General features: G+C 37.3%; 1 protein-coding gene across 5 annotated transcripts in view; it reads right to left on the bottom strand.

Moving 5' to 3' along the window:
* C7H8orf34 (chromosome 7 C8orf34 homolog) overlaps window positions 1-21,068 on the bottom strand; it is a 502,481-nt gene that overhangs the window by 18,580 nt on the left and 462,833 nt on the right. For 4 of the 5 annotated variants that reach the window (XM_024250722.3, XM_024250723.3, XM_024250724.3 and 1 more), the window contains 2 exon segments: window positions 7,856-7,915; window positions 4,782-5,566 (listed from right to left, as the gene is read on the bottom strand). In XM_024250722.3, the coding sequence (XP_024106490.3) occupies window positions 5,559-5,566; window positions 7,856-7,915 (68 nt within the window). In that variant the 3' untranslated portion in view covers window positions 4,782-5,558. 5 annotated transcript variants of the gene reach the window in all.

Below are 21,068 nucleotides of genomic sequence, written 5' to 3'. Positions count from 1 at the left end.
TGTTAGTTGTCCCTTAATCACTATTAACTAAAGAAAAGGGAATTCCCAAGCAGATGCTTCCACACACTGACTGAAAAGACCCCAAATTGGCAATTCCTTAGCTTTACTTTCTAAATAAGGGAAGTTCTAAGTTCTTTACAGCCCCCTCTCCTACTCATGTATCGTTGTTTTTTTAATTTCATCCACCCACAGGAAATTTCTACAGCCTCATTAAACCAGACTACTAAAGGTTGTTGAACAAACGAACATGCCTGTCTTTCCCCTGAAACCCAGCTGTGCTTACAGGAACTGGGGACCTCAAAGTGCAAGGATTTTGACCTTCTGCTTACTAGAAACAGTGTGTGGGCCACCCACTCTATCAAGTGTACATAAAATCTTTACTCTTGAAATCACTTTTTTGGTCTCTTAAGTGCTGGTATGTTCCTGAGACATCTCTTCACTGCAGACTCTCATTGGGTGATGTTAACTATTGCCTTGATTTCTATCATGCACTGTTTGACTGTCTTTATGTTGATGATATTCAGAATCTTGGATATGGCTCCAGTCTCTTTAAATTTGAAATGTCCCAAATGAACTCAACATTTTCCCCTCATTCTAAACAGATTTCACTGCCAGGTGTCCTGGCCAGAAATCTGACCATTATCTGTGACTTCTTCCTTCTATCTTTAATCAATTCACTGCCTAAATTTCTCTATCTATGCAGTTCTGTGTCTCCAACATTGATTACTGCAGGAGTGTCCTAGCCATTCACCCTGCCTCTGGTTTTGTTCCTTTACGATTCATTTTCCACCGTGGAGCCAAGAATTGTCTTTCTAAAATGCAATTCTTGCCATTTATTTGCTTAAAACTTCCATGTGTTTCTCTTACCCTCTGAATGTAATATATCTTTTAACAGCCTTTATGGTTTGGCTGCTACTAACTTCTCACTGCATCATTTGGCAACAGCGTGCATCTCCCTGTGTTCCAAACATATTCAAATGCTCATTTCAGCTGATATGCCATGCTCATCTATGTAACTGAATCTTGATATAGTCTGCTCTCTCAAAATATTCTTCATCTCCTTTCTTCAAACCTATTCTCAACTCTCCTCAATCTTCCTGAATTTCACCTGAATAAACCTCATTCTTTAGATTCAACAGGGTAACCAAAGCCCAAGATTCTTTATCTGCAATGCAGACTAGATGGTCCTCAGGTGTGGGTCCTCAGCATCCTGTATTTTGTTCTTAAGATTTATTGTAACTGACTGTCAGTGTTGTTCCCACACTAGCCACCTAGCTCCATGAATGCAAGGACTGTGTATGTCCTACTACTTCTGGGTCCCCAGAATCTAATACAATAGTAGACATATAGTGGCTGTTCAGTAAGTATTTGTTGAATAAGTGTTATATGAAGCAGGGTGGAGGATCTGACATTCTGTGGATGAGATATTCCCTTATTCTAAGGAAATGAAGGGCAATAGTCAGTTCATGAGACCTTTCTCTTTTCTCTGTCTGGGTGTACCCTGGTGGTGAAATCATACAAGGATAGTCATGGTTCCTGCCTGTCTCATTCCTAGAGGCTCCATCCAAGGTGAACATTTTCTTGGCCTTCCAGCTGAAGGAAGAACAAGCCACTTTTTTATGGGAGTATATTCTAGGAAGAATATAGTGCATATAGTGTCAGATGGAGATTTGAATCTAACTGGGAAAATTTCTATGAAAGCAGCATAAAATCATGATTTTCTATTGTCTTACCAGCTGTGACATCCTCTCTCTTTTCTCTATTTTTCTGGAGATGTTTTTATTGGCTCTTTTCTGACATTTCTTTTTGCCTGACCTCTAAACCTAGGTATTCCTTAGAGAGGCTAGATCTATTCAAGCCATAGGCTTTCCTCAGGCAATGTGCATAATTTCATCATTTTCACAAACCCATATATGCATATGAATGACATGTCTGTATCTTCAGCATTGCACTTTGGCCCCCCATATTTGCTGAACATTTTAGATCAAATGTCCTATAGGTAGCTCCATCTCAACATCCCTACATGGAAGTTAACATCTCCGGCACCAAATCTCCCTTTTTTTTTTTTTCGTGTTGTCCTACCACCATTCCCAGTCCCAAGCCATAGACCCAAGAGACACTCTTGAAAACTACCTTACCCTTCCCTTCTATGTGCAACAATTCCACAAGAACCACCCTTAAATAGGTTTTGGTTCTATCTGCTCCCTGTTTCTGGAATATTCCAACAACCATTAGACCTTTACTATCGTTTGCCCTAATAAAAACCTAGATAGACCTTCATCATTTTATGATAACTCTTGCAGTAGCCTCCTAACCAGTTTCCCATTTCCAGGCTTGCCTATTTCTAGGCTTGCCCACTTCCTGTTGCACCTACTCCTGCATTTTTACTTGCAGCTACCAAGGTGAGCTCATCTAACTGTTTATCCAATAGTGTCACTCTCCTCTCCCCTGCTGAAAATCTTCAGTAGCTCTCTTCAGCTATGGCTCTCATCCTTGCCTATTCATTAGAATCAAGTGAAAAGCTTTTTCATAAATACAGATGATTGGCATCCCTCTCAGTCCAACTGAATTCTCAATCCCAGAGTGTGGGGCCTGAGCACCTGGGATTCTGCTGAACAGCAAGTGTTGAAGACTACAGGTTGGCATATGAGAATTTTCTCATCCCAATCCCTGCCCATTTCTCTACCCATCAGTTACCACATCATATCACACTCTATCCGCACTAGTAATAAATATTATGCATTTATTGCACTCATTGCCATGCACACTCTGCCTACTCAGACATCCATACTGGGTTTATTCTGTTGCTCCCACTAAGACCTTCCTACCTACCTTCATTGCTCCATTGACTCTGTCTCATCTTTAAAGGACTTGCTGAGGCATCATCTCTTCCAGGAAGACTTCTTTGACTTCCTACACACCCCACAACTTACTCACTTCCAACTCCAGGTCTCAGATATATTCACAACTGTTCTTTTATGCTCCCGCAGTAGTCTGGCCTGTAAATGTCTTTGTCATTGCACACTACAACATGTTATTTAAATCATATGCTCATATGTGTGTTTCCCCTACTAGACTGTGATGGCCTCCATGTCCAGAAAGTCAGAAGTTACCTCAGTCTGCTCCAGGGACACACAGAGGCCATAGCATAACATGGGGCCCAAAGCCATCTGTTCACAGCAGTGATACTGAAGTATGGAATCTGAGGAGCATTTTGAGAAGCCTTCTAGTGCACGTTTTTCAAGCCTCATCATTGCAGTAACTCTGGAGCTATGTTAAGAAACCCAAAAGAGGCAAAAAGAGTAATGGGAGCCAAGAGGGGTGCCAAGAGATTCAGGTTTCATGTGTGACATTTGATACAAAAGATTGGGAAGCAACCTGGAGAAATTTCCTGATTTGGTATTTAGCTGTTCACTGGCCTTGACCTCTGGCCTTGGCCATGAGGAAATGGTTAAAGTCATTGACAAAGAAAAGAGAGCAGAGAATGGTGTGTGTGTGTTTGTGTGTGTGTGTGTGTGTGTGTGTGTGTGTGTGTGTGTGTGTCCCGCCTCATAGCCGTTGATGAAGATTTTCTCCTTGACTAAACACCAGCCAAGCTCCTCTAAGTCCTCTTCTCAACTAACCCTCAACCTTGGCCTAAAACCACAAAATGTCAGCGTAAACAACTTCATCCACCCCCGTCCCCCACATTAAAAGATGTGAACAAATACTAACATAGTTTCTAACAGCTCAAGGGCATATCCTTAGGATGATGACTCCAGCGCCATAAGTTCCTGACTGAGAAAGCTCAGGGCTGCAAAACAATTTACTGTTTTGTTCCAGCCAACACCTGAATAGGGTCCCTGTCTCCCAGTCTTGGAGGGAGAGTAGGAATCTAACTTTGATAAACGCCAGTTTGCAAACCCAGGTAGCTCCACGTGGACCAACCCCACTTTCTCACATTTTGTAAATGTCCACTTCCCTGATTCTGCTCAAGCCCCTGCTGTTCCACTTCCCTAGCTCCTCATCCTTCCTCTATGAGGCCTAGCCACCTCTGCACAAATCATAGTTCAGTTCAGTTCACACTGAGCCTACTTCTCTATTGCAATAATTTATGACTAATGAAAATTTGTCTTTACCACTTCCCTTGGTGTCTGGTTTTCTTTATCTTTGACAGCACCTTCAGCAATACACATTCTGATATCCTGGGGGATCTGATTTTTGAGGCTGATGAGGCACTTAGTAGGGTGACTATTTCCAGGAAAAGCTCAGTGAGCAAGAGGAGGATGAAAACCAACTAGGCAATGGTTGGAGGAAAGTGCAGCCCAGATGAAAGCATTAGGAGTGACATATTTTAAAGAAAGAATATTTCTAATAGAAAAAGCATTTGGATCCTCAGTTAAACAATTTCGAAGAAATATTCCTCATGGCAAGGAGTTTTAAATAGAAGAATGTTCTGGTCCCCCAAACTTACTCTCTTGCCTTCTCTCCTTTCTGATTAAAAAATTTACTGTTTCTAAACTTTCCTTTTTTCTACCTATAAAACATAAAAATGTTATAAAAATGAGTCACATGAGTTTCTATACACAAGAAAATGTTAATGTAAGAAAAATTGTTATGTTATTTTATTTAGGGAATTGACTTAATTTATACAATCTGAATTTTTTTATTCTTTATCCATGTTCTGGCCTTTAACAACATTTGTTTCCTTGATATAGTTCCTTGTTATATAGTTTTGTAATTTAACTTTACGTCTTAAAGGTCCAGAAAGCAAACTTAGATTAAGACAAATAAAACAGACAGTAGAGATATCAATAGATTTACTTAGATCCATTCACTTAACATCAATGCATAACACATTCCAAAAGCGAGCATATATTAAATTTAAAATGGATCATCTTAATTGTGTTCAATAATTGGATAAATGGTCAAACAATTTTCGTTTTCTATGTTTTGGGCCATGCATTTCATTCCGTATTGATTTGCTTTATTGAATTAACATATCAATTATTCATCTTAATAGGAATAGAGAAAATAATCATGAGAAAGAGCAGTGGTGGAGAATATACTTCTCACTGCTGTGCACAACATGTATGGCAGGTGATGATACCAAACAGCTAACTTCTGCAGAGACCTAAATGGCACATATTGGCACATGTGGATAAGTATAATGTTTAGTAATCTAAAAAATGAGAAAATATTATAAAAATAGAAGAAGTAGAAAACCCTAGACAAGTTAAAATACAGAAAAATTTTAAGCGAAGTTATTTGAATCAGGCAATATTTAATATATCAAATATTAATCTTAATAACTATTTATAAAGTAATCTAAACCCAGGACACTAACCATGCCAAAAGGCAGCCAGCCTCCTGACCACCCCACAATCCTTTGCCAGGATTAGTGTTCTCTGATTACATATTTGGGCACCCCCTGGTTACAATAGTACTTGTTTATTATTGGGATTATAAAAATAACCATTCTCTAAATGATTACACATAGTAAATAAAATTAGAACTATACATAAGGATTTGAATAACTGCATTTCTTTAAGGACCACTTGCAACTTCTTCTATCTGTTTCACAAACCTGCAGAGGAGAAATGAAATAGAAGAAAATGTGCTTAATAACATGTTTACATTATAGCATATTAAAAAGAAAAATTGTGATTTTAATGCTTTCCTATATTCTAATGAACTTTTGCAAGGATATTGATATTTGAATACTACCTCTATTCATCATATTTGCAGCCAATATATCAATTTCTGATATCTGTATAAAATTCTAGTCACATTGGATGGTGATATGGTTAGGCTTTGTGTCCTCACCCGAATCTCATGTTGAATTACAATCCCCATAATCTCAAGGGAGATACCAGGTGGAGGTAATTGAATCATGGGTATGATTTCCCCCATGCTGTTCTTAGGATAGTGAGGTCTCACAAGATCTGATGGTTTTATAAGGGGTTCCTCCCCCTTCACTTGGCATTTCTCCTTCCTGCTGCCTTGTGAAGAAGGTGTCTTGCCTCCCTTTTGCCTTCCGCCATGATTGTAAGTTTCCTGAGGCCTCCCCAGCCATGCAGAACTGTGAGGCACTTAAACCTCTTTTCTTTACAAATTACCCAGTCTCAGGTATGTCATTATAGCACTGTGAAAATGGACTAATACAGATGGCAAGGGAAAATATTCATGTTTCTAGAATATTTTACATGTTTTTTCTGCTTTGTATCATAGTTATATTTAATATTTTTGATTCGCCAATTAGACCATAAACATTTTGAAGGAAGACCTTCAATCTCCATCTTACTCACAGGACCTGAAGTAATGCTTTGTGTGTGGCATTTGCTCAGTAAATATTTATTTGATGAAAGAGAGGGAGAAAAGTTAGAGAGGAAGAGAAAGAGAGGGAGAGTCTGGTTGTTTTTGCACACACTTTTTATTTATCTGGAATGCTTTACTTACTCCAACTAACCCCAGCTAACTCTTTTACCAACTGCATCTTTCATTCCTTTAGGCCTTACCCTTAGACATTACTTTCGCTTGACCCTTTGACTACTAGTCAAGATAGAACTCTCCTGATGTGCATACTTATCCTCATGCTTCTATAATCACCATCAGCAGCATTTTCTGTAAATAGCTGTTCACTGTGTGTCTTCTCCACAATTTAGTAAGTTCCATGAAGAGAAAATCTGTGATAGGTGCTGTGTCACCCATGATAATGACATGTGCTATTCTCTGACAGTAGTTCCTGATCCATTATAGGTTTTAAATATGAATCACATGAGTGATTTACTTGGTTAGAGCTCTTGAACTGAACAGCAGTATGCCTGTATGTCATACAAAGTACACTTGACGGGCTGAGGAAGAGAACCACGTGATAGTTGTGTACCTATATCCTTAATATATATCTCATCCTTCATAATGGATTCATAGCTTTCTAATATACAGATTGCTATAATTTTTCTAATCAATCTCTTTTTTGGTTATTAGTTTGTTTCTATTTTCTACATGCTTTCCGTGTTTTCTTGTAAAACATTTTTCATGCTTTATTATAAAACATATGGCAATGAACATAATATTCTCATAGCTATATCATAGTACATTGAAGAAATTATTTATTTAGATAATGTCCTAATGCAGAATTATTGAGTCAAGAGCAATTACAGCAGAGCAAAATTAAATGAGCTGACAAGGCTAACAGTAAACTCCCCATTACTCAAGGTGTTTATGTAGAGTCTGGGTGACCATTTGTTAGGGGTATTGCAGAGAAAAGGCTACCATTAGATCAGGGAAGGAGTAGCTGGTTCTAAGTTCTTTCCAGTTTGATATTCTGTCATTCTATAAGTGATAAGGACAAGCTCAACACCTTTGCTTTTCTCTGGAACATACTTAAGAGATGACAAAGTGATTTATTTTTTATCTTTGTGTATCCAGTTCATAAAGTAGCCTCATATTCATGGACATGAAATTGTTCTGAGATCCTATAACTGCAGGGGATATATAATAGCATCATAGAGTCCATGGCCTGCATGTGGGAGAATATGTTTTTCAGCTCATATCTATCCTGAAGATATTATTTTTCCTGCCAAGGGGAAAGGGTTTAAAATCCCCATCCTCCCACCTTAGCAAGGGAAAGTGCAGACTAAATGAGAACTCCAAAACCTATAGAACACACACACACACACACACACACACAGAGAGAGAGAAACACACACAGACACACATACACACACAGGAAATCTTATAATCTTATGCAGGATACTTGGAGAAAAACCTATTCTCATTAGAGGTCATGAGGACTATGTACTTTTTAAATACAAATCATGAGCAGTTTTAGAAGGTACCCGACATTGATATTAAGTGCCCTGAGCAAACGTACCAGAGTAGACCAGTGTAGGACAAGAAGAGCATGGAACGCAAAGAAGAAGATCAGCGGAACCTGCACAACAAAAGAAACAGAGATAATATGCCAGGGCAGGAAAAATCATCAATTAAATACCATTCCCTAGCACTTTAACCAATTTCTAGTGAAGATTAATTGAAATTAATATCAAAACTACATTTATAGTATGTACTGTGCTGCAATTCTGTATTTTAACTGCTTAGTAGTGTGTATATCTTCATTCCATTATTCAGTCATTTTCCACTTAAACATCTGGTAATTTTTCCAATAAAATCTAAGGCAAAATGCCCCTCCAGATAGTGTTCTGGATATGTATGTAGTCTGTGTGAAGATCCCATATGAACTGCAGTCATAATTGTGATGCCCAAGGTGGATTAGGCAGTAAAGCCATGGTCTGCGCTGCAGACTGCTGCCCTAACACAGCTTATTCAGCCCTGGACAGGTACACGCTACTTATTGTGATGCTACAAAATTATAAATTAGTACCATATTATCAAGAAATATGATTTCATGAGGTGGTATATATATGTGTGTGTCTGTGTATGTGTATATGTGTATATATGTGTGTGTACCCATATATATGCACACACACTATATTGTCTGGTTCATAGCATTACAGGCTAAATGTGATTCCTCTAAACCCAGCCCTGAGGCAGAAGAATGTAAGACTATCTTTGAAGGAAAGGAAAAGTAGTACCTAGTGGGGAAATGGGGCATGACTATTCTAGTTCAAAAGAGTGGCAAAATAAAACAGAGGGTGAAAGCAGATGAAATAAGAAAGATAAGCCATTCCACATGTCCTGAAAAGAATGGAAATTGATTAAGTCCAAATTTTCCACAGCATCTCTTGGAACACTAGCCCTACAAGATGTTAATCTAGATGATTCACAAACAAATGGTTCATTGGTCAAATAATTTTGGACAACATCATACTATATCTGGTTTTTGAAGGATCAAAATATACAATAGCACATTTAAGATTCTTAGAAGTCCTACACTAAGGAAAATGATTTAACCTGATATTTAGCAAAGTTATTTTATAGTAGATTTTTATAGAACAATCACTTTTAAAAATTCTGTAAAGCATTCATTGGTTAAGTGCTACTTCAACTAGAATGAAATGGCTTATTGATTTGGTTGTCATTTCATACATTCTGCAGCAAAATGGGAAAAAAGCATGGATTTTGTATTAAGCTAGAACTGAGTTTAAATCTTACCTTCACCCTTTCCTATATATGTCACTTTGAGTAAGTTAGCGTTGCTCAGCATCCTTCACAGAGGATGGTTCTAAGCAAAACACTTTTGGAAGTATCAAGTAATGGGCATTTAACATTTTTCAATATTAAAATTTAGATGAATAGGAACTACAAAAAAAATTTGGATTGAAGGTGGAGGTTGTATATGGAAGGTAGATGCCGGATACAGCTGGAGAACTTGGTGAATTGTTAGAAATCTTATACATGGAAGGGTTTGAAATAAAATAATGATGTATTTTTGTTTGAGTGTTCTTTGCCACCCAAAGACATTAAAGGTGCTGGCAAGGGAGTGGTTGAATTCATGCTCTGTATTAGTAGTTCTTAAATTTTAGAGTGTTTAAGAATCAGCCACAGGGCTTTTTAAAACACAGGTTGCTGGGCTCCAACATCAGAGTTTCTGATTCAGTAGATCTGGGATGGAGCCCAAAGAAACTGTCCTTCTAGTTATTCCCAAGAGATATTGCTGCTGATACCGCTTGTTTGAGAACTTCACTTTGAGCATCACTGTTCAGTGTAGCACAGACCTTAGAGTGAAGGATGAAGCTAGCTGTGGTCTCACATACTTGGAGATAGATAAGTAATCAAGTGTCTGGGTACCAAAACAAGACTGAAGTGCAGGTTTAGTAGAAAATGAGGAATTGTAAGGGAAGGAGGTTTGTGACAAATAGCAGACTACAGTAATGTAAGACTTTAGAGTTGGATGTTTTTTCACATTTGACAAGAAAAAAGTATATATAGCCTACGAGTATAACTAGATTTGAGAAGGAAGGAATTATAATGGCAGATATTGGGTAAGTCACCCAAGTAGCAGTTAAAATTTTCTGATGAAAATAGTTGTGGTAGAGAGGAAAACAGTGAGCCAGATGGAAGCATCTCACAGGAATGAAGAAAAGTGATTGGTAAGACTATAGTGACCAGGACGAGAACAGAACAACAACAAATATTAGGAGCCTTAAAAAAGGAATTTCAGGTAGAATGTTGATGCTATCTCATGGTGTTTGGCACAGGGCAATGGAAAGAAGCAACAGCTTCCTCTGGAGGAGGCTAACAGGGAACCAGTGTTTTCTAGGAGGAAACCATTTCAAATAAGACCCAAAAAAAGCATATAAAGTATTATTTTAATACCACTGAAGAACAATCAATTTGCCAACCAAGTTCCAGTCCCATAGAGCATGGTGCAAAGATCTGGAAAATATTCAACAATACAAGTGCAGGAGAAGACTTTATTTTGATTAGAGTATGGGGCAAGGGAGGGTGGCCAAGGATAACAGAGAATAAAAAAAAAACAGAAATATCTGATTTCAAGTTTCTGAAATAACCTTGACATAATGCTTTTCTTGCATGGAAATCACTTAGGCACTCAGCCTGGTACTGCTTCCTTCTTTTTTGAAGTAGGACTACCCCTATAGTAGGGATAGCCCATTATTTCCTATACTTGTGGGAATGTAAGAAATGAAGCAGCTTTGATGGGGAAAACAACAAATAAGACAGTGGCCATCAACTCTGAAAATAAACATAATATTATGGATTAGAACACTATTTCTTCTTGAGGATAGTGCCATATGCTACAAGTTTTTTCAGAGAGAAACAGCAAAACAAATCACCTAAGGCAATGCATGACAAAGCACGTGTTGGTATTAAAGTGAATTATATGTTGATGCACCATGTTCATTGCAACTCTGATGAACTATGATAACTATAGAAGAACAGCACATTGAACATATGATATGTCATTGAACACACCCTGTTTTCTATCAGATATCAACAAACCACTTATTACATGCATGTGTCTGTGTTTCTAGAGGTTATGACCTCCCTGAATAAAGAGAAGACAAAGATAGAGACTTAGGTGTGGCCACTTCTCAAGTGATCTTTAAAAGTTACATAACCAATTTGAACTAAATGTATTCATTTATTCATTCATGAAGTTGGTTCAATAAATATTTGTTAAAAATTATGAATGCATAAATATCTGTTAAGTATTTGTTGAATATTTACAATGAAAAATAGGGATTTTAAGATTAAACTTTTCTTAATAGGCTAATTTTTTATAATTAGGTAGAAGCAATGTATAAACTATAAAGCCTTATATAAGTGGTAGAAACTTTAAAAAAAATTTTAAAGTTTTAAAATGGATAATCCTATGTGTCCTAATATGGAAGAGAAAGTCACATAAAATTTATGTCTAAGAACACAAGAAAAAGCTATGTTTTTGGTCTGAAGAATGTTTAATTATACTAAAGATGATATACAGTTTTGAGATACTTAGTCAACATTTCAAAACAAGTCATTTTGAAGAAATTTGGCAGCATGCTTTGAACAGTTGTTGTACTTTTAATAGCTTACCATGGGATTGAAAACATACTTAATGTAATTACTAAATGCTATTTATTTTATTCTGTCAAAATTCTAATTTTTATGTTTATCATATATGGCTCCCTTAATTTTCTGGATGACTTTACTTGTAGATAATAATTTGGAACACTGTAAATATAACTAAATCAAGTTGAAGTTTCTATTAAAAGCAGATTTTCTACTCAAATGTATTACTGTTTCAGTTTCTTTACATGTTGTTTTCCCTTATTTTCTTATTTTACAGTGTTTTCTTTATGTTAAAACTCTTTCAGTGCAGAGTGAGATCATTCCTCTCTTGATGTTATCTTTACACAGTTCCCTCCCACCCTGAAAGGTTTATTTAGCTTTTAGGGACACAGTGAAATTTCGGAGTGGAGGATCTGGTCTTGGGTTAGATTCTAATTTAAATTGCACTTACTAATTCTGTATTCTTGGGAAAAAATATTTAACAAATCTGAGTTTGTAAAATCATATTAATAATACCCATACAATACATTGTCACAGGGATTAAATAAGATACCACTACATGGCACATAATCAAAATTTAATAAATGTTACTTCTGTCCCATTTCCTCCTCCTTCAGAAATGCATTTGTTTCTGTATAAGCTTTAAAATGTCAATGGCTCATAATAGGCTTTAAGGAGAAATGGAATGCTATGATTCTAAATATCTCTCCAAAAGAGATTTGGCGGATCTATTTAATGTTAGTGATTGCAGCAGCGGACCATCTGGAGCGGCTGCTGCGAAGACACCAGCTGTAGCAGGGGAGGCGTGGCCAGGGATGTGCACTCCATGGAGCCAGTGGGAGCTGGGAAAAGGTGGAAGCTGCCTGTGTCTGAGTTGGCAGGGTGGGAGCCCCGCCCAAAGGGCACAGGTGCAGCTGCTCAGTCACGGCTTTGGACCCAGGCATCCCTGTGCTCTTGGGGGCCCAGGAAGATCACCTGCCCCTGCAGGCTCGGAAGTGACTGCTCCCGCTGCCTGGCCTCCACCCCACTCCTGATGCCCACTCCGATCTCGGAGCAAAGTTGTGGCTCAGTTCAGGCACTGTCACAACCCAGCTGGGTGTGCATGCACTTGGGGCAGAGCTGACACGCCAGCCCCCTGCTGCCTCAGCCCCCTCCAGACTTTGAGCACCGGCAAGCACGGGAGAGGGGTTGAAGGGGTGCTGAGGGCAGCTCAGAGCGGGCCTACAGGCGCCCTATGGCACAAACAACCTGGGCGCCGTGGGCACCATGAATGGCAGGTTGATGGTGGCAGGAGGTAGACAGGCTCCAGGGCAGAAAGGGGCGAGTCCCCAGTAAAGTCCTACCTTCAGGCTGTGGATGGACTGAAGCCTGGGGGCTGGGCTGCCAGTTCTGCAGACCAGAGTGAGAACTTATGATGCTTCTCCTGGGTGCACTCATGGACCAGTCAGTACACACTTCCTCCCTTCTGAAGCCCATAAAAACCTGGACTCAGCCAGACTTGATCAAATGTCAGGACCACCTGTCTGTGGAGAGGAGCTACCTGTGGAGAGGAGACCTATAGGTCTCCTCTCAGGTGAGAGCTGAGCAGATGTCAGGATGACCTGCCTGCAGAAAGGAACTACCCAGCTGGAGTCTCTGGAGAGCTGTCCTGTCACTCCATAAAGCACTTCTTGACCTTACTCACCCTCCAGTTGTATGCGTACCTCATTCTTCCTGGATGCAGGACAAGAACTTGCAACCCCCCAAATAGCGGGACTGAAAGAGCTTTAACATAAACAGGATTGAAACATGCCCCTCACTCACCACCTTGTGGGCTACAAGGAGAGAAGAGAGAAGGAGAGAAGAGCTGTGGCCCTTCAGGGACCTCAGACGTAGGAGCTCCCCGAGCCAGGGCTTTGACACCCTCTTTGGGGCTCTATGGTTCCTGGCATCTCCAAGATTATAGGCACCACCACATTCTTCATTGCCAGCAGTGGAAGCTGCTTGTGGTATGCCTAGTCCAGCCGCAGCCTCACAGGAGACGACGTCTGTGCTGGCGCCTGGAGCTGCCTGCCTTGCCACAGCCAGCATGCCTGGCTATGTGTAGCAGCCAGACCCTGTGCCCGCTCACTCATGCGCCCCTTACTACTCTGTGCCTGGCTTGCCCTTGGCAGGCATGGGATCTGGGAGGGTAGCATGAGCCAAGCACAGCCTGCCAGGCCAAGCAGGCGGGATGAGACCAGCAGGCTCAAGCAAAACTAGGCAAAGATGCCACTGGCCACAGAGGTTTCCAGCTGGTGAAGCAACACCCCAAAGATCCCCAAAGACTGACATTAGGCTAGTGTCACTTTTCTCAATTTATTATTCAATTAGCTCTCCATTAAAATATATGCTATCTCAGTAAGAAAAAAGTATTATGTCACACTTTTGGAGCTCTGTGCTTAGAGCTCTTCTTTTTAATCTTCACATGCCATCTTTATTATGCCTACACAAGTAGTTTCTTTAGCCACCATATCTGTCCTCAGATTACCTCCTATGAGACCATGCCAGTCAACTTCTATACTAGCTCAAACAATGGAAATACAGTATAACATCTGCTGGAGGGAATAGTTTATGCATTGGTTTTCTTCACTTAAGTCTGAAGTGGAGGAAAAAGGAGGTAGGTTGGGATCAATGATGGTATAGCACTGGGTCCCCCATTTAGGAGCACGAAATATTTACATGATGAAAATCCTGAGTAATGAGTTCTTTTTTGTTTTGGAGTCTCACTTGCTAAATTGCTCCAGCTGGACTCCAACTCCTGGTCTCTTGCCTCAGCCTCTCAGTAGCTGGGACCACAGGCATGCACCACCATGGCTGACTCCAAAACCCTTTCCTCCAGCTTGGGAGAGCACCTAAGAGCATTTCATAAGACAAATATATCACCTATGAACTCATCTAATAGAGAGGTCACTCTTTTTGCCCCAAATTAGGACTATAAAACCTTTCCCCTGTAGTGCTAAATTGTATCACAGGCATAAATTGAATGTAGAAGCCATAGAATAATTAAGAGACACAGAAAAATGAGAGCTCTAGTTTTACAGGTGAACAGAGAAATCATTTGTAGTTAGTAAGTAACAGGCAGAAAGTATTTAGCAGATCTCCCTAGAGGAGAGCATTTGCCTTTACTATCATGTAGTTAGTATAGCCCTGATAGTTAAAATCTGACAATTGGGCAACTGTAGATGCACTTGAGTGCAAGCCCTTTCTCTGCAATTTACTAGTCTGGGACCGCCGGGAAGAAGCAAGACCTTAGCTGAGTCTTCTGACTCCCAGGTTTTCTTCCACTTCATGATAGCCTCCAGAAAAAGGAAATGAGCCTTCCACTGAGAAAGTTAAGTGGCAGATGTGTATGCTCACAAAAAAGGGTGAATCATTAGTAAATTACAGTGAACACTTAAGTGGCTGTCAACAAAACTATATAAAGGAGTAAGAATATTATGTCAATAATTACATCAGTAAAAGTAAATAGAAACCTAATAATAAGCAAAAGACTGAAGTCCTTGTAGGAGAGCAGATAAGCTAAATACAGTTGTCCTATGGGTTCCAAGACCCCTGTGGATATTAAAATCCAAGTCCCTTATAAAAAATGGCACAGTCCCTTATAAAAAATGGCACAGTATTTGCAAATAACCTATGCATATTCTCTCATATATTTTAAATAATCTCTACATTACTTATAATAACTAATACAGTATAAATGTTATACAAATGTTTTTATGCTTTTTTATTATTTCTTTTTATATATATATATATTTTTGATCTACAGTTGGTTGAATCTGCATATGTGAAACCCAGTAGATTCAGCAGGCTGACTGCATTGCTGCTCTTTTCATAAATAGAAACCATTTTATATGGTACATACTTAAAAGTAAAAACTTAGAACTAATATTTATCAAGCACATACTATGTTTGGCAAAAATAAAAACCATTAGAAAGTAAATATTTTCTTACCCCATGAAAACAAAATGCAATAATCTGAATATTTACTTGTTCTGCCCAAATTTATTGAACTATATTAGAGTGTAAAAATCCCTATCCAGTAACAGCAGGATAAATTATTCGGATAAAGCATTCCACTGAAAGTGCATAGAATAACTGGATAAAATATTTTTTAAAAACCTGTGTGAAGGCACCAAACATCTATCAAAGCAGTAAAGTATTAAATGGCCAATATCCCAGATAATGAAGAAATAAAGAGAAATGAGAATAGAATTTGGAGACATGCTTCCTCTAAAGGTATCTTACCAATTCCACAAGAGACTCCTGAGAGGCTGAGACCCTAAAGAAGGGTTATAAAATCCTCCCAGGCTAAAGGGGGAAAAAAAAGTGGAGCTGTAATCTTACTGAGAAATGTGACCCAAATAAATTCCCTAGGTTTTAAGCTTCTAGGTTGAAGGCCACACTGGAGGAGTAAGGGTAAAATGGAAATATACCAGCCCTCTCAAGGAATAAAGCCAACTTAAAATCTTTTTGATTTTTTATTTAATTCAAATAATCTCAGATTGTTAGTTTCCCTGTACCTCTGCTAGAAGCAAGATAAAATACTCTCTAGAAGAAGATAACATCATCCTAGGCCTCAAATTATCTTTGCAACATATCATATATAATGCTCAACACTTAATCAAAAATAAGCAGACACACATGGTGACAAGGCCATGTGCTCTAAAGCCAAGAAAAAACAACAAAGAATAGAAACACCCACAGGAATCACATAATGAAGTTATCAAACATGGATTTTAAAATAAATATGCTTAATAAGAAAATTAAAGATAATATCTAGAATTTTAGAAAGAAGTAGAAACTACAAATGAACCAAATAAAAATGCCAAAATATAAAAAAACTACAAGTCAATGTATATGTTAAACAGCAGATTTGATAGCATTTAAAGAGAGAAACAAACTACATTTATTCAGAATTATACTCAGAGTTAAATGGATGAAAATATGTGAGCAGGAAGTAAGGGGAATTATTTTGCATATAGTTAGAACGTCTAGCATATGTGTAATTGAAGGCTTTGGTGATTTTAAAACATAGTCTTCAAATTCTTTTGTTTTCCCAAGTGGTAGAACCATGTCCATTGACCTTGACTGTATTACCTACAACTGCTTGACCAAACAAAGATGGCAGAAGAGGTGATGTGAGTTTCCAAGCTCAGGACTTAAGGAACAGGACTTTTCCACTTCCTGTCTTTATTCTTTAATCTAGCTACAATAATGTCAAAAAGTCCAAATATTTCATAGAGAGGTGCATGAGGAAATGTCTATAGGAGAGAAATCAAGGCCTTTGGCCTGCAGCCTTGAATAAACTCTCAGCCAACAGTAACCACCAATTCACTAGACATGAGAGTTAACCATCTTGCAAGTGTATCTCCAGCCCTAGGTAAATCACTGCAGCTGACACATCATGGAAAAGGCATGAGCCTCTTTGCTGAGCCCCGCCCAAATTGCAGATATACGTACTAAATGAGTGATTATTGTTTTAGACAACTAAGGTTTGGGGTGATTTGTTAGGCAGCAATAGCTGAATGGAAAAGGAACCAAAACAAGACTCAAAAGAGAACAAGGCACAATCCACAGCTACCAAACATATAAAAATGATAGATTTAGAAGCACTTTGTTCATCCAAGTCTAATACAAAGAACCTAGGATTAAACTGAGCTTAATCACATGTAGGCACACCATGATAAAACTGCTGCAAAAATAAAAGACAAATGGAAAATCTTAACATTTGAAGACGTAATAATCTAACAGGTGACTAAAAATATTATTAGTAGTAATAATCTACTGGTGAAAATAAAATGACAGGTATCATTTTATCTTCTCAACACAAAGAAAAAATGATATCTTTGAAGTGCTGAAAGAAAAAAAACTTTCTTGATTTTTATACTCAGTGAAAATATCCTTTAAAAGGAGAAATTGAGAAATTTCAGGCAAAGATAATTCACCACCAGTAATTACAAACTAAAACAAATATTGTTTTTTTTTTATTTAGGCAGAAGAAAGGTGATCCAATATGGAATTTCAGAGATATTGAAAAAAAGGAATAGTGACAAACAGAATAAAACTGGGAAAATATAAATGGATATTGGCAATATTTAAAAATAATAATAAAGCCTTATGGTGTTTTAAAATATACAGGGGATTTAAATACATGCCAACACTCCCATAAAATTCAGGATGAAGACATACAAAGCTAAAAATTTTTTAAGTTTTACAAAGCTAAAATATAAAAGGACCAATTGACATGAAACTTTTCTACATTAAACAATACATTGTTACAATCTCAAGAACAACTATCGAAAGAATCTTAAAAGAGTATATAACCTTCAAGCTAAAATAGAATAAAAGAGCAATAACAAAAAAATTATCCCAAAAAAGGCAAGAAAGAGGGAAAATGAAAACATAATATAGTAGGGAAAATAAAATATAAAGTATAAAGTAAGTTGGTAATATAGTAAATTCAAAAATAAGTATAATAATAATTATACTACGCACAAGTAGACTAAATGAGTTAAACAGAAAGGACTGCTAGAGTTGATTAAACAAATAGCCTAACTACATGTTGTTTTTGAAGAGAATTGTCTGATATATGTGATTACAGAAATAATGAAAAGTTAGAGAATAAAAATCATATACAACACAAAGCAATTTTTAAAAAGCTGGGCTACCAATGTCATAGAATGTAGAATTTAATGCAGAATTAATTGCTAGGGATACAAGGAAATATCTCCTAATAATAAAAAGTTCAATTCACCAGGAAGATACACTTCTAAATTTATATAAAACTAATAATATAGCACCAAAATTTATAAAGCAGGAATTGATACAAAGAAAAACAGTTAAATCCGTAATCATAGCAGGAGGTGTTGACACACATCTCTTGGTAACTGATAAAACAACGCCCCCCAAAACATACAGTAAGAAGACGGAATATTTGAACAACACAATCAGCCACTTCTACCTAATGGACACGTAAAGAAAACTCCACCCAACAACAGCAAAATACATTTTACCATTGTTTTCCTAGAACTTGGTGCTTCTAAACATTTGCCCAAAGCTGGTCATTTACTGGATCATTAAGGAAGTCTCAACACATTTCAAATGATTTAAACCATCCATACAGAGCTTGTTCTTTCAATAAAATAAATGCTGGATGAAAATAAAGCTGGACTTAGAGGAAACATTTAAAACTTAAACCTACGTATCAGAAAAAACTGCAAGCCTGAAATTCAATGAGGCAGGCATCTGCCTTGTGCCAGATATCTTCTATTTTTCTGCCAGATATAATTTCTGTCTTTAATACCAAGCTCTTTGCTTCAGGAGACTGAAGTTGGTGGTCTGTATCAACAGAATTCCCAAACCCTTTCCTTATATGTAGGTTTTGCCATAAGGAGCCTCAGCTAAGAAGGAAGGAAAGGAAGAGAGTACAAATTGAGGGTATTTATTCTGCCTGAATCCTTCCTCATCTTAATCTAGTTTGTCTTTCAATATTTATTTGTTTGTTTGTTTGTTTATTTATTTATTTTGAGGCAGGATCTTACTCTTGTCATCCAGGCTGGAGTGCCCTGGTGCAATCACAGCTCACTGCAGCCTCGACCTCCCCGGCTCAGGTGATCCTCTTGCCTCAGCCTCCCAAGTAGCAAGTAGCTGGGAGTACAGATATGCATCTAATTTTAAAAGTATTTTTAGTAGAGCTGAGGTTTTGCCAGGTTGCCCAGGCTGGTCTCAAACTCCTGGGCTCAAGCAATCTGCCTGCCTTGGCCTCTCAATTGAAGGTTATAGTTAAAGTTAATTAGATGAATTAAACCCAGTTGTTTTTCTGAAATTCTATATGCAATTAATAAAGGGGATACTTAGCTTTACCATACTGACTGATGAAAATAATATTATATTTCTTCAAGGGTATTTATAAAATTCTTGCATCTGATTTGATTCATAAAAGCATGTTATTTAGCACTTAGGTATTAAATCTCTAGCCAAGATGCTCTGAAAAGTACAGAATAAGTAACATCTGCTATCTATCCTCAGGGGTATTTTATTTTAATTGAGGGGAAAACATGAGCATTATAAAACAATTGCAACAGTTTGAAGATGGCAGATTTGGCTCTTAATTGTTAAGTTTCAATACATAGGGCATTAAATGAGAAAATGACAACAAAGTTGAGGAAAATTGATTTGCAGTGGCATCAGTAAGGATGCTTTGTTAGACTGCAATTATTCTGAAACTAGATTCATTACTACTGCAGATACATTGAAGATGTTATTGATGATTTTTAAAAAAAAATTGTCAGTTGACAGTGAACCTTTCATGAACTACCAAACTAAATTCTCTACATAGAAATGTTTGTAATAAATGTTCATAAGCAACACAAAAACATTATAAGCTATTAGAAAATCAAGAACACTTTCAACACTGCCTATTTTTTAATCTGTGAAATGTAATACACAAAAAAGTACTACAAAAAGTATAATTCAGTTAAAAAAAAAATGACCCACTGACCACCATCTAAGTTAAGAAATATAATTCTGACAGCCCTGAAGCTCAATCATTATTACCTGCACAAAACTATCTACTATCTTACATGTAAGCATTTACTTGCTTTTCTGTATATTTTAACAATGTATCAAAGCATATTTAAAAACAATTGTTTAGATTTTTCCTGATTATCGTAGAAATTTTGGTCTCATTTGATTATTGTAGAAATTTTGGTCTTTTAGGTCATCCCTGACCTAAAAGAGAAATGCTTCAGTAATTCATCAAGTATGATGTTTACTGTAGGATTTTTGGAAATACACTTTTTTTTTAGATTAAGAAATTTTTCTTACGTTTCAAAGCCACTGAATTTTTTGTCATGATTAGATGTCAAAATTTATTAAACACTTTTTATGCATTATTGACATTATTTTTCTCATTTATTATGTTAGTGTGGCTGATTAATTTTCAAAAATTAATCTGGTAATACATTTCTGCAATAAAATCAATGTAGCAGGGATGTGTTACCCTTTATACATGATAGGAATTGGTTTAGTACCAATTTGTTTAGAATTTTTTTATCTATGTTCATAAGTCAATTGGCTTATTTGGCAAAAAGTTTTTCTTTCTTATAATTCCTCTGTTATGTATTGGAATCGAGGTTAGCTAGTCTCATAAAATGGATTGGGAAGTGTTTCCTCTTGGATTCTGTAGAAGTGTGAATAATATTAGAATTATTTCTTAAAAGTTTAAAAGAATTCAGGCCCCATATGGGCCTGAAAATATTTTAATATGAGGTTTTTAAATTATTAATTTAATTTTTAATAGATATACGACTACTCAGATTTTCTATTTCCTGTGTGTCAGCTTTGCTAAATTGTATTTTCCAGAGATTTCTGTGTTACATTTGAATTTTCAGGTTTGTCTAACAAACTTTGAAAATATGTATCATTAATACATGTAAAATTGAATGCACAAATATATTCTTCATGGTATTATTTAAAATAATCAGGCTGGACATGGTGGTGCATGCCTGTAACCCCAAAACTTTGGGAGGCCCATTGCCTCCCAAAGAGGCAGATTGCTTGAGCTCATGAGTTTGAGACCAGCCTGGGCA

The sequence above is a fragment of the Pongo abelii genome, chromosome 7, assembly GCF_028885655.2.
Source record: "Pongo abelii isolate AG06213 chromosome 7, NHGRI_mPonAbe1-v2.0_pri, whole genome shotgun sequence".
In the NCBI taxonomy this organism is placed as follows: Eukaryota; Metazoa; Chordata; class Mammalia; order Primates; family Hominidae; genus Pongo; species Pongo abelii.
Note: the sequence above shows the minus strand (reverse complement) of the source record. Positions and strands in the feature narration are given on the sequence as shown.